Source organism: Silurus meridionalis, chromosome 19, assembly GCF_014805685.1.
Source record: "Silurus meridionalis isolate SWU-2019-XX chromosome 19, ASM1480568v1, whole genome shotgun sequence".
Lineage (NCBI taxonomy): Eukaryota > Metazoa > Chordata > Actinopteri > Siluriformes > Siluridae > Silurus > Silurus meridionalis.
The window spans coordinates 98,870-113,644 of record NC_060902.1 but is presented as its reverse complement, the minus strand read 5'-3'; the positions used below and the strand labels follow the sequence as shown (position 1 = coordinate 113,644).

The 14,775-nt window shown below is 41.2% G+C and overlaps 1 protein-coding gene across 6 annotated transcripts in view; it reads left to right on the top strand.

The window, feature by feature from the left end:
- The window catches only part of itga7 (integrin, alpha 7), a 51,321-nt gene extending 36,546 nt beyond the window's left edge, over positions 1–14,775 (top strand). For 4 of the 6 annotated variants that reach the window (XM_046875094.1, XM_046875093.1, XM_046875092.1 and 1 more), the window contains 14 exons: positions 1–10; positions 143–258; positions 1,563–1,743; positions 1,933–2,007; positions 2,154–2,233; positions 2,344–2,421; positions 2,625–2,727; positions 7,798–8,007; positions 8,093–8,206; positions 9,790–9,903; positions 10,094–10,192; positions 10,372–10,497; positions 10,724–10,863; positions 13,719–14,775. The exon at positions 1–10 is cut by the window's left edge and continues 149 nt beyond it. In XM_046875094.1, coding sequence (XP_046731050.1) covers positions 1–10; positions 143–258; positions 1,563–1,743; positions 1,933–2,007; positions 2,154–2,233; positions 2,344–2,421; positions 2,625–2,727; positions 7,798–8,007; positions 8,093–8,206; positions 9,790–9,903; positions 10,094–10,192; positions 10,372–10,497; positions 10,724–10,834 — 1,417 coding nt within the window. In that variant the 3' untranslated portion in view covers positions 10,835–10,863; positions 13,719–14,775. The other 2 variants (XM_046875091.1, XM_046875095.1) reach the window with 2 other exon arrangements.

Here is a 14,775-nt window from a genome sequence, read left to right as displayed (position 1 = left end):
CCACTCAGAGGTAACACACTACCACAGAGAGGGAGGGGCTTCAGAATCTGCCTCCTCCTCTTCTACTAATACTGCTCAAAACACATTCTGTGTGTGTGTGTGTGTGTGTGTGTGTGTGTGTGTGTGTGTGTGTGTGGTCCAGGTGAACTTCATCAAAGAAGGCTGTGGTGAGGACAACATTTGCCAAAGTAACCTGAAACTGAGCTACAGATTTGGGACACGACCCTCAATTTCAGATATCTTCACTGCTTTACCAATGTGAGACTGTCTGTCTGTCTGTCTGTCAGGCTTCCTGTCTGTCTGTCTATCTCTCTTTCTCTCCACCTGTCTCTGTCTGACTTATTTTCTCTTTCTGCTTGTTTTATTTTCCCTGTTTTTCTGCCCATCTATCTGTCTGTCTGGTGGTCTCTGTCTCTCTATCCCTCTCTGTCTGTTTGTCTCACACTTGTGTATGCTTGTCTCACCCTCTGACTGAGGGCAGGAGAACTGATTTCCTGAGTGTGGGAATCCAGCTATGTCCTAATTCTGATATTACCTATTCCACTTCCCTCCCTGTATTCATCTCCTCCATCTTAATGATGAGGTCTGTGTTAGCTAAAGTGAAGGCTCATGCTTCCCCCTGCTGTCAATTACACAACACTGCAGGACACACAACTAACATAAACCAACCACTGCTCACGAAACAACCATGAATCAAATACAATCCCAATTCCAAAAAAGTTGAGAAAATTTTAATAAAAACAGAATGCAGTAATTTGTTAATTATTCATTTATAAGGTATATAAAATCAGGTCATTTTGAATTTGATGGCTGCAAAACGTTTTAATAAAGTTGGGACAGGTCCATGTTTCTCGTCTCCTTTTAACAATAGTCCTTATACATCTTGTGGAATGTTGTCCCATATGTGTCTGATGCAGGATTCTAGCTGCTCAACAGTTCTGGGTCTTCTTTGTTTTGTTTTTGTCAAATGTTTTCAAATGGTGAAAGGTCTAGGCTGCAGACAGGCCAGTTCAGCACCCAGACTCTTCTACTATAAAGTCATGCTACTGTAATAGATGCAGTAAGCAGTTAGCATTGGTGTTTCTGGATCATGTTCATGCATACCTTCTTCTTCGCATTATAGAGATTTAACCTGCATTTGTGGATGACATTGTCTGTGTTTACAGACAATGATTTCTGGAGGTGTTAATGAGCCTATGCAGTGATTTCCATCACAGAATCATTATGGTTTTAAATGCAGTGACCCCTGAGGGCCTGAAGATCACAAACATCCAATACTGATTTTCACCGTTTTGCAATTTGATGTTAAACACCATTCTGAAAATGATTTACAGTTGTAACAGTTGATATGTTTTTAATGTTCTATTGTAAATAAAATATTTGAGTTTATGAGATCATTACATTTTGTTTTTAGTTACATTTTACAGGGTTTTAAAAAAATGGATGTGTGTTAGGCCACGGTGCTTAAAGAAGGGAGAAGTTCATTCACTGTGTGTGTGTGTGTGTGTGTGTGTGTGTGTGTGTGTGTGTGTGTGTGTGTGTGTGTGTGCGTGTGTTCACAGAGGGGAGGATGGCGTGCCTGTGTTTTCTCTTTCTGATCAGAGGTCAGTGGTTTTGGAGGTGACTGTGATGAACACACCCTCTGACCCCACCCACCCCGAGGAGGATGGAGATGATGCCCATGCTGCTCAGCTCACAATCAAACTGCCACACACACTCACCTACTCTGGGGTCAGGGGTCAGGTGTGTATACAAACACACATGCGCACACACACACACACACACATGCACACACTCACCTAATCTGGAATGGTTCATACATTAAACTGTAATACACAATGAAGAGTTTTAAATTATAAACAGACTGTGTGTGTGTGTGTGTGTGTGTGTGTGTATATGTTTGTGTGTCTGTCTGTCTTGTCTGTTCGGCAGGTGGTGTGTGAGGTGAATCAGAATGGCTCTCGGGCAGACTGTGAGCTTGGAAATCCATTCAAGAGAGATGCTGTGGTATGCTCACACACACACATACATGCACATGCACACATTTCACATATTTATTAGTATAATATTATTCAGTTTTCAGTGATTATTGTGTGTGTGTGTGTGTGTGTGTGTGTGTGTGTGTGTGTGTGTGGTGATTGTTTTACTTCCAGTTAATTTTCTACATTATTTTGAGCACGTCAGGCTTCACCGTGGAAACGACGTCTTTATCAGTGGACCTGCAGATGTCCACGTGAGTTATTGAAAACATGCACACAAATTCACACACATACACACACAGATTTACTATAATAATAATGATTATAAATAAAGTGTTAATAAAGTGTGTGTTGTGTGTTGCAGGATCAGTGAGCAGATCCACCAATCTCCTGTTACAGCTCTCGCTCGTGTCGTGATAGAACTTCCTCTCACTGTCAGCGGGTATCTTAACACACCCACACACACACACACACACACACACACACACAATCACACACACACTCTCTCATACGTACCCATATACACATACATTTAAAAACGTCCCACAGTGGGGAAATTGTGAGTAGTGTGTGTGGTAAGAGTGTATATTGTGTGTATTGCACAGTGTAGTGTATATAATTAGTGTGTGTGTGTGTGTTGTACAGAGTGGCTCGTCCTCATCAGCTGTTCTTCAGTGGGACGGTTCGAGGAGAGAGCGCGATGGAGACTCTGGAACAAACAGGAAGTGAAGTAGAGTTCGAGTTCACTGTAAGATCAACACACACACTATGTACATCATACAAACACTATATACATCATACACACTACATCATACACACACTATATACATCATACACATGCACCATACATCATACACACTATACACCATACACACTATATACATCTGCTCTGCATTCAGGTTTATCAGCTTCTCCTGATGTTTTGTCTCGTAGTTTCGTCTTAGATTCAATTCCTCAATTACAGCCACATTCGCTCCACTAATACACGTGTTTATCGCCAGTGTCAGTAAACATACTGGATGTAATTGTACGTCGGGCCGGATTTGACACTGAGTTTGACACCCCTGATCTATGTGAAGACACTGATCATGTTAATGATTTCTCACAATAATTATCAACAATGATTTAACAAGGTAGGAAACAGCTATTTTTAGAAAAGGTTCGCGGGCGACTCATGTGGTTCCCGCGGGCACCACGTTGGTGACCCCTGTTCTACATCATACACACTATATACATCATACACACACTATATACATCATACACACACTATATACATCATACACACACTATATACATCATACACACACTATATACATCATACACACTATATACATCATACACACACTATATACATCATACACACTATATACAGTGGAACCTCGGAGCTCGGAGGGTTAGGGACCAAGACCGGTCGCGAGTTCCGAATTTTCGCGACCTTTTGATACGCCCCTTCCAACCCAGTAAAAACCCAAAGAACACTATACGAAGTCGATTTAAATGAGTAAATAACACTATTTCACACAATAACACTTAATTATTAGACTATTTTAACAATACTTTATGTAAATTAACAGCAATTACAATGCTTAAAAAAAATAATAAAGTACAGGTACTTGCTCACGAGCCGATCTGAATGAGAGTTGCCGGTCGGAATGAAAGTCGCAAGCGTGCGAGTTCGCGAGCGCTGAGGCCGCGAGCTCCGAGGTTCCACTGTACATCATACACACGTTATATACATCATACACACAATATATACATCATACACACTATACACATCATACACACTACACATCATACACACACTATATACATCATACACACTATATACATCATACACACGCTATATACATCATACACACTATATACATCATACACATGCTATATACATTATACACACTGTATACATCATACACACTACACATCATACACACTATATCATACACACTATAAAAACAATCTGGCGAGGGATCTATTTATACACATGGAAGGTGGCGCGCCGCGCCGGAAGCGGAAGTTGGATTACTGGAAGTTGGATTACCGGAAGTGCCCGCGTCGTCGGCTGACAGTACCCCAAACACAATTCCCTGGTGAATTGAGGGCCCCGGTCAGAGAGGATGTTACGAGGGAGACGTGCAGATGGAAAATTTGCAGGAGAAGGAGCGCAGCTGTCTCCTTAGCCGAAGGCAGTTTGGATAGGGGAATAAAATGTACGATTTTAAGAACCCGTCCACCACAGTAAGAATGACCTTGCTTCCGGCAGAGGGAGGGGGTCCGGTAACAAAATCAAGGGCAGTGTGAGACCAGGGGCGTTTAGGCACAGGGACAAGCGATTCCTGAATGTACTGCCTCATGGCCTTTTGCTCGGGGCCTGACAGGTGGTACTAATGTCCCCGGGGGGGCGAGGACCCAGGGAGGAGGTCGATGGTGCAGTCATATGGCCGGTGAGCAGGTAAGGAGGAAGCTCAGGCCTTGCTGAATACTTGACCTAGGTGGTGATAAACCAAGGGAATTGAGTCGAGGTCCAAGGTCTCAAGAGAACCAGAGGCAGATGGCTGAGTTAAAAAGTGTGAATGGCAGAAGGTCCCCCACTCTAAGACTTTACCCGTGGACCAGTCCAGGCGGGGGTTGTTTCTGCAGCCAGGAAAAGCCGAGCATGACAGGGGTGTGAGGGGATAAAATAACCAAAAAGGATAGCCACTCCTGATGTTGATAGGCAATGGTTACTAGGAGGGGCTTTATGTGACAGGTCGCTTGATAAAGGGGATGGCCTTCGAGAGGTTGAAGGATGGCTGGCAATGGTTTGGTCTCAATCATTAACTGCTGAACTAGATCCTGATCCAAAAATTCCGAATCTGCCCCTGAATCAAAAAGCCGCAAGCTGGTGCTCCTGCCCCCAGAGAGGATGTGGATGTCTAGGAGTTGTTTGGAGAGGTCAGGAAGGATTTGGCTCGGCAAGGGCCTCCCCATCAGCGATGAGCCCGGTCTTTTACTGGGCAATAGCCATGTGTCCAGCTTTCCTGCAGTGAGACACAAGCCTCTGGTGCGACACCTCTCCTTTACATTTGGGGATAGGTGTCGGTGGAGAGTGGGGTTCTGGAACGGTAGTGTCACAAGAGAGTGTTCAGCGGCGGTATTGCGACGGAGAGTGGCGACGCTCGGTGCGCTGAGGGGTGTGCTCCACACGACGCTCCTGCAGGCGTCTATCTATTCATGTTGTGAGGACAATGAGGCCATCTAAAGGGTTATTTATAAAATAGTTTGGATTTATTTTAATCGTCTGGATTTTTTCAATGAGGGTCTGTTTTAAGGTGCGCGTATGAAAATTATACCACCATGCAAATTCTTTCTCCCTGATCATTTTGGCTTTACGACGAGCTACATCATCTACACCAGTGGTCCCCAACCACCGGGTCAATTGGTACCGGGCCACACAGAAAGAATACATGAAAATATTGTCCGACATTAATCCGGTCCGTGGCGCAAAGAGGGTTGGGGACCACTGATCTAGAGTCTAACAGAACGTTGATTCTAGGTATTCAGTGGCCCAGACCTGCTTTTGGACACTAAATATTTTATTCAAATGTTTCACATTTGTGTTTAGATTTTATATTAGATTATTATTATAAATAGCTGTGACTCTTTATAATAATAAAGCCTGTCTGCCACTTAGGCTGGTCTATGTCTACCAGGGCTGGTCTATGTAACTATACCCAGGAGGACTCGCTTTATTTAATGCTACATATTCATTCGGTTTAATCCACATTTCTGTCACACACATTATATTAAACTCCTGGTCGGTAATAATTTCATTTATAGTCAGCGCTTTTGACGTGAGAGATCTAATATTCAACTATCCTATCTTTAGATCAGAGGTGCTGGCTGTACATTCAGTCCTATTTAATTTAATGTTAATCAGGTTACTTAAACAGATAATGTGGTGATTAAAAGTAAATATGTCCAACAGACTTTCTGAGAATTACTACATTTTGGTTTCGATCAGCACACTATCTGTGTAAAGCTGCTTTGAGACAATGTTCATTGTTAAAAGCGCTATACAAATAAAAATGAATTGAATTGAATTGTTTTTGGAGCACCAATTGGACATCCAGCAGTTCAGCGACCATAAACTGCTGTAAGCTACACCGCCATGTGGCATTTGGATGGTTACAGAGCATATTACTGTATCAAACATTGCCTTCACTAATTTACACACCTCTATAATGTTACTCCTAGTAAACTCTGACTGAAGGTGTATATCATTAGCTTCTATCTTAGAGAACCTGTGCTTTCCTAAAAACCTAAGCTGACCTGCTATGTCTGGCACCCACTATGTGTATTCACACTCTATGTACATCATACATCTACATCATACACAATATACATCATACACACATCATTCACACTATATATATCATACACACACTATGTACATCATACACCCTAAACATTACACATATTATATATACATAATACACACTTTATACATAATACACATTATGTACATCATACACACAATATACATCACACATACACTATATATATTTTACATACACTATATACATTTTTCCAGTGTGTATGCAGTGGCGGGCTGTGCATTTGGTACATGGGCCTTCAGTGAGGACATACCCGACTTAATCCACCTCTTAATACCACCACTATCATGTCGCAATTATAGAAATCATCAATACTACACAAAAACGCAATATAACAAGGTGCGGCATTACAGAGAAGGAGACGTTTCACATCTGGAGGTGAAAACCATTTTACTAAAACAACAAACCCAGTTACACTCCAAACCTCTACACTACAACCACAACTGTGCACCTACAACATCTGGAGCAGTTCACAATCAAGATTTGTCTAATAACATGACAAAAACATTAAAATGTAAATAAAACACAACCTACTCACCAGAGATGCAGACTCATAATGTGCAGCGCCCCCAGAGGCTGTAATCCAGTGGTACCGCTCGTATTCACTGGTCTGGAAGTGGAGAACAAACCCTTTCCCGGGCTGAGACACGCTAGTTAGCTTCAGGGTTGGTGACCTCCTCACCATGTCTCGCTTTTCTTCAAAATGTATTTTAAGTATGTCTGAGACCAAATCATACCTCCGTAGGCATAAAAATGTCTAACTCAGATGTATTAACGTGTGCAGAGCTACACATGTGTTTTACCAGTCAAACTTGTAACTGTAACAGTTTCCCTCTGACCAACCAATCAGAAGACTGAAAAATGCTGATGCTATTCTGGAACAGCTCGCTGCCCTGTGAGGAGAATCTGAAATCTGATTGGTTAAAGAAACAGACTATGGTTAACATAGCAGTACATACTTTGAAGGCCCTGGATAGATTAGATTCACATGGCAGCACATAGAGGCTGAAATCTGATTGGACAAAAAAATCTAACATCCACATACACGTACTGAAGCAGTGCAGCCGAGAGAAACACTACCACATGAAGAGAAGAAACTGATGGAATAAATTAATACAATTTCATGGATCAAATATTAGAATTCAGGTTGTAAATGTAGGTCAGTGCTTCTGATAGTGTTCAGGCAGCAGAGAAGGATTTTTTGGCCCTGACTGCACACCACTGCATTTTACACTGCATTATACACACATCATACAGACAGTATATACATCATACACACAATTCACATAATACACAGATCTTTTACATTACACACAGACACACAGATATCATTGTTTTTTATTTGTATTTTTCCTACAATTATTAAAATGTATGTAATGTGTCTGTGTATGGTTGTGTGTATACGGTGTATTTGTGTGTATGATTTGGTGAATGTGTGTGTCCAGGTTTCTAACAGCGGTCAGTCTCTGCAGACTCTTGGCTCGGCGTTTCTGAACATCATGTGGCCTCACGAGCTGCCGAATGAAAAATGGCTGCTTTACCCTACTAGTTTACACTCCGATCATCCACACACACACTGCACACATCACTCAGCACTTAACACACTCCACCTCAGACACACACACAATACACACAACACACACATACTGTCACAGGTAGGTACTGAATGGAGTGTGATGGTAGAATGAGATGTTGGTGTGAATGAAAAGTATTTGAAGTGTGTATTAATGTGTTATGAAGGTGAGAAAGACTCGCTCATATCCTGAGGATGAAGAACATGCACCTGTGAGAAACAACATGCAGGACAACACACCTGCCGTTGCTGCTAACGACCGACGCAAATCCCTCAAACTGGTGTGTGTGTGTGTGTGTGTGTGTGTGTGTGTGTGTGTGTGTGTGTGTGTGTGTGTGTGTGTGTGTGTGTTAGGCTCTGCAAGATGTGTAGTGTTTTTGTAGTGTGTGTGTGTTACAGAATTGTGTGTTAGGCTAGGAGACAGACAGAACAGAGCAGTTTTCCTCAGTACTTTTTAAATGAGCTTTGGCCCAGAGAGGATGGTGGTGTTTCTGGACCATGTTCACAGAAATGTTTTCTTCTTTACATGATAGAGATTTAACCAGCATTTATGGATGACATGCAAACTGTGTTCACAGACAATAATTTCTGCAGGTGTTAATGAGCCTATGCGGTGATTTCCATTACAGAATCATGACTGTTTTAAATGTAGTCAAAAACATCTATCCAATATTGATTTTCCTCCTTGTCCCTTGTTTTGTTCTACCGCAACTGTTTAATTTTAATACCATTTACTTTTTCCAGTAACAACACTTTTGAGGCGTGTTGCAGCCATCAAATTCTAAAGACATTTTTTTCCTTAAAACATTTCCTTAGGGTGTACATTTAAATGTACTTTTATGGCATTTAGCAGATGCCCTTATTCAGAGCTACTTACAACTTAGCAGGTGAGGATTAAGGGCCTTGCTCATGGGCCCAGCAGTAGCAGCTGCACATTGTCTAAAATGTGTCAAGTTTAATTTCTTTTGCTTTAGTTTTGTCCCTTGAGAAGATACTGAAATGTTTGCTGAAATGTGAGGGGTGCACTTAATTTTGTGACATACTATTGTGCCAAAAGGTGCCAAAAACGTGATCAAAATAAAAGTAGGTGAATCATAAAGCAAAAGTAAAAAAGAATTTTACACAGACAAAGCAAAAGGGGTGAATCTCTGATGTTACCCCTCCCCCCTCCCAGAGTGTCTTATACAAGGTCTCTCCTCAGCAGTCCGGCCTCTAACCCTAAACCTAAACCCTGAACCTAAACCCTGACCCTAAACCTAAACCCTGACCCTAAACCTAAACCTAAACCCTAAACCTAAACCTAAACCTAAACCCTGAACCTAAACCTAAACCCTGACCCTAAACCTAAACCCTAACCCTAAACCTAAACCCTGACCCTAAACCCTAACCCTAAACCTAAACCCTGACCCTGACCCTAAACCCTGACCCTAAACCCTGACCCTAAACCCTAACCCTAAACCTAAACCCTGACCCTAAACCCAAACCCTGACCCTAAACCTAAACCCTGACCCTAAATCCAAATGTGCATCTAAAAGCATGGTCCTGGATGCACATATTGTGTTTGTTCAGGGTGCTGGAATAAGCTCTCTCAGGTTAAATTAGTGTGTGTGTTACAGGATTGTGTGTTAGGCTTGGCTAGGTGTGTACTGTTTCAGTGTGTGTGTGTTACAGGATTGTGAGTTAGGCTTGGCTAGGTGTGTAGTGTTTCAGTGTGTCTGTATGTTTGAATGTGTGTGTGTATGTTACAGGATTGTGTGTTAGGCTCAGCGGGGTGTGTAATGTTTAAGTGTGTGTGTGTGTATTACAGGACTGTGTGTTAGGCTCAGCGGGGTGTGTAATGTTTAAGTGTGTGTGTATATTACAGGATTGTGTGTTAGGCTCAGCAAGGTGTGTAGTGTTTCAGTGTGCACTTCAGAATTTCTCCGGTTCTGTGAAGTTCCGTGTTGCAGCTCGTCTGTGGAACAGCACCTTCATCGAGGTTATTCTTCTTCTTCTTATTATTATTATTATTCTATTTCTTTTACACACACACACACACACACACACACACACACACACACACACATACATGTCTCAGCTGGCGCTGCTGTGTGAATTCACTGTGTGTGCGTGTGTGTGTGTGTGTGTGTGTGTGTGTGTGTGTGTGTGTGTGTGTGTGTGTGTGTCAGGAGTTCTCCGGGGTTAGCGTGTCCGAAGTGTTGGTCAGAGCAAACATCTCCGTCAAGTCCAGCCTCAAACATCTGGTGCTCAGAGATGCTGCTGCACAGGTATACACACACACACACACACACACACACACACACACACACACACACACACACACACAGAAGAAGTGACATGTACATGTATGAAAATTCCCACAGACTTAAACCACAAGCTCTGATTGTGAATTATCTGGGTTACCCGTGTGTGTGTGTGTGTGTGTGTGTGTGTGTGTGTGAGACAGGTATCACTGATGGTGTATCCTGAGCTAAGTGTGTTGGATGCGTCATGGGTTCCATGGTGGATCATCCTGATCGCTATATTAGCTGGAGTGATCATGCTCGCTTTGATTGTCTGCATCCTGTGGAAGGTACAAATACATGCACACACACACTCACGCACACACACACACACACACACACACACACACACACACACACACACACACACACACACACACAGTTTTCGAGGTGCTTACATCTCTTCAGTTCTTCTGTTTTAGTTTAAAATGCTCCTTTCTCTCTCCATGTTCTCCATCCTCATGCTGTTTTCTTCTTCTGCTTTTCTTCGTTTTCGTGTGTGTGTGTGTTTATTAGTGTGGGTTCTTTAAGCAGACAGAGAGACATCCTCAGTATGAGACAGAGTTTTATCGTGCCCATCGTCACCTGCAGCCATCTGATGCAGACAAACACACGGTGGCACAATAATTCCAACACACACACACTTCGGTCTTTGGGTAAACACACACCGAGTGACTACTGTGTGAATAACTGCACTGCTGAGTGCCACATGCACTTTCAACCCTGTGTGTGTGTGTGTGTGTGTGTGTGTGTGTGTGTGTGTGTGTGTGTGTGTGTGTGTGCCACTGCACTGATCTGCATGTGTGTGATGGATCAGTTAGTGTCGGGGCAGAATTGTGGTGTTTGATGGGAACCAGATGAACAATTCCACTGTGTGTGTTCTGGTGGTTTGCAGTGTTTTGTGTTTTATTCGTGTGTGTCTCTAAATTTCAGTAACACTATTACAGTTTCACTCAGGTTCTTTGGAGCGTTTCTTAAATCATCCTTAACATTTGTAAAGCAGTAAGTTCATTTCTCAAAACTATTAGTACAAACAGCAGAACACAACTGAACTTTTCTCAAAATCCTGTTCATCTCTCAAAACTAAGTATTTGTTTAAATGAACATCTCATTACCATCAGAAATCTGTGTCCTTTGGTCTTTATTTCCAAAACATGATCATCACAATGTTTAGTCGTCAGTATGACTGCGCATAGTTTCAGTGTTTCCTGATATAAACTATGATTTTAGTTGAAGTGGTTGAAAATAAACAAAGATGAATTTCTTCTGTTTGGCATCTATAAATATCAGCAGCACAAATGTATTTATTTGACTTCATATGTGATTTATATTTATTGCAAAAGACCAAACAGGATTCACAATTTTACTGTACTGTAATAGAGTTTATTTTTTCCTGGTTCTTCATCTATGTTCATAAATTGTGTTTTGCTCTCTGTCACTAATTAAAGGTCCACAAGTTTCATGTTTTAACTGTTTCAGAGAAACTAGTTGATCATTTTGATCTGATGCTGTACACATCCCTCTATTAATGACATTCAAGATTCATCTGCACAATTCATCAATTAGAGACACATGCAGGAAACAGCAGACGCAATCAATTGTTTGAATGTACAAAAGCATTTGCAATTTGATCGAAGCAACAAGCAATAGTTTTTATAAAGCGCACACGTGACTCCATGATGTAGATTTGAGAATTTCATTTATTTTCTGAGAAACTCTCCAAAGATACTGAGACAAACTGCAACGTCATCATGTACAAAATAACTGAAAATCTTTCTCTCTTTCTTTATCTCTTTCTCAAGATTCAAAGATTTAAAATTTGCTTTATTGCATGATAAACAATAGAACACACAGACACATAACACCAGCACTAACGATCAGAAATAATAATAAACTATAATAATACTGTATATAATGTAGTATAGAATCTATAAAATACTGTAATATAACTATAATAACAATATAAACTATAGAGTTAGTAATGACATAATTGTAAAATAAATACAAATAAAATACAACAATAATAAAATAAAAAGTAGAAAGTAAAGAAAAAGAGATGAATGCACACTGTGTGTGTGTGTGTGTGTGTGTGTGTGTGTGTGTGTGTGTGTGTGTTGCGTACACTAGATGACATGGTCACACACTGTCCCTCACCTAGTAGCAGGTGCGTATATAGTGAGCTGCAAGTATGCAGCTCTCTGATCTCCCCAGAAGGTGGTGCATTTTGTTGGCGGCTGAGAGGGAATTAAAAGTGGGGACGATTTGGTTCATGCTGGTGATCAGTTGTGTGCGGTGTGAATGTGATCAGTTGTGCGGGGTGTAAATGTGATCAGTTGTGCGGGGTGTAAATGTGATCAGTTGTGCGGAGTGTAAATGTGATCAGTTGTGCGGAGTGTAAATGTGATCAGTTGTGCGGGGTGTAAATGTGATCAGTTGTGCGGGGTATAAATGTGATCAGTTGTGCGGGGTGTAAATGTGATCAGTTGTGCGGGGTGTAAATGTGATCAGTTGTGCGGAGTGTAAATGTGATCAGTTGTGCGGGGTGTAAATGTGATCAGTTGTGCGGGGTGTAAATGTGATCAGTTGTGCGGGGTGTAAATGACACATTACTGATCACACAAATGTCTCAGTGGTTATTGGGTGAAATTTGTCTCCACTTTTAGAGATTGAAGTAATTAGTCCTAGATTCCAGATTCCGTCGGGTTCTGACGCTTTCTGTGGCTTCAGTTTGTTGATTTTGTTCTTTAGTTTCGCTTCACTAATTGGGAAATCTAAAGAGTTTTGATTTTCTTTAATTACTGATTTTAGATGCTCCAGTTTATAGTTTGTGTTTTTGCTCCGAGTTTTTTTCGGATTCTACATGTATAAACACACCATTAGAAATGGTGTTCTCAGATTTCTAGATATTGAATCACGGTGATTGAAAGTCATGCTGTTATTAATGAAGTGTTCACCGTGTGTGTTTACTCTGTCGGCTTGTGTTCCTGTTCTGGCCTTCAGGTCTCCACACATGAGCACGTTTCCCTGGGCCTGGACATTAAGGATTTCTGTATTTTTATTTTTAAGTGTAGTATTTAGAAGTTGTGACGATGTGTATGGTGTGTAGTTGTGATTTGTATCAGATTAGAGCCTCCTGAGTCTCTGCCTTGGCATGCTGTATTTAGTGTTTGGGAGGGTAATATGATTTTTCTGTCGTCTTGGGGACACTGCGTGACCGTTTCTGTCCTGCTCCATGTCTCCTGTAGGATGATGATGTCAAGGTTTTGAATTTGTTTTGGAATTCTCTCACTCTCTCTCTCTTTCTCTCTCTCTCTCTCTCTCTCTCTCTCTCTCTCTCTCTCTCTCTTCTCTCTCTCTCTCTCTTCTCTCTCTCTCTCTTTCTCTTTTCTCTCTCTCTCTCTCTCTCATTCTTTCTCTCTCTCTCTCTCTCTCTCTCCTCTCTCTCTCTCTCTCATTCTCTCTCTCTCTCTCTCTCTCTCTCTCTCTCTCTCTCTCTTTCTCTCTTTCTCAGTTCGGGTTTTCCGGAGGTCTCCATATAAGGACAGCATTCCTGAATATCATGCAGTAAGAATCCGGCAGCAGGAACGCTCTGACCTTCATCCTGACCTTCAGCCTGTAAAACCTCTCAAACCTGCACAACCCCCAACATCACACATCAAACAGTGGAGGACACAATGGAGTGATGGCACACACTAACAGACACACACACACACACACACACACACACACACACACACACACTTCAGCATGTTCTCTAAAGCATTTAAACAGTACTAAACATTAATTGAGGTGTGTCTTTACGGGCCGAACGGGGTGTGTCTTTGTATTTTTATATGAGCAAGATGGACACGCCCACTTCTCCAAAGACAAACCCTCCTTCGTTAAAAAACAAGCCACACCCACATGTCTCTCAGATACAATACTGATACCAATTCATACACTGTCAGCAAATCTAACACTAGCTTATGGCTGCTTTTACCTTCAAAACACACACACACACACACACACACACACACACACACACACACATTATAAATGTATATCTACTGTATGCTGCTGAGTGGCTCCTTTTTTATTCATTTAATCTAAATAAAGTTGATTAACACATGCTAGTTAACTGACATGCTATCAACATTTGAGGTTCTTCTGTAGTGTTCTGTAGAAACATAAGTGACACAGCAGAAGATTGTTGCTGGGAATCACTGGCTGCTGTGTGACATTCCTGATGATGAAGTTTTCAGACTTGGTTATAATTGTAATATATATAATATATAATTAAGGTTTTTCCCATGTGCTCGGATCTCTCACTGTGTGTTAGAAATGTCTTCTTTCAGATATATTCTCCTTAGATTCAACCACAAAACTACTTAGAACTAAGAATACAAACAACATGGAAAAAGTATATAATGTTAGAACAAATTAAACATATAATGAACAATGAATAAATCAATAAATAAAAACAGTTTCTGTAAAAAGTGTGAAAACTAAATGTTTTATAGTGTTTGAGAGAAATGTGCATAATGCTTTTGTTTCTATACAATAAACTCAGCAATGAAACAGTATAAAAA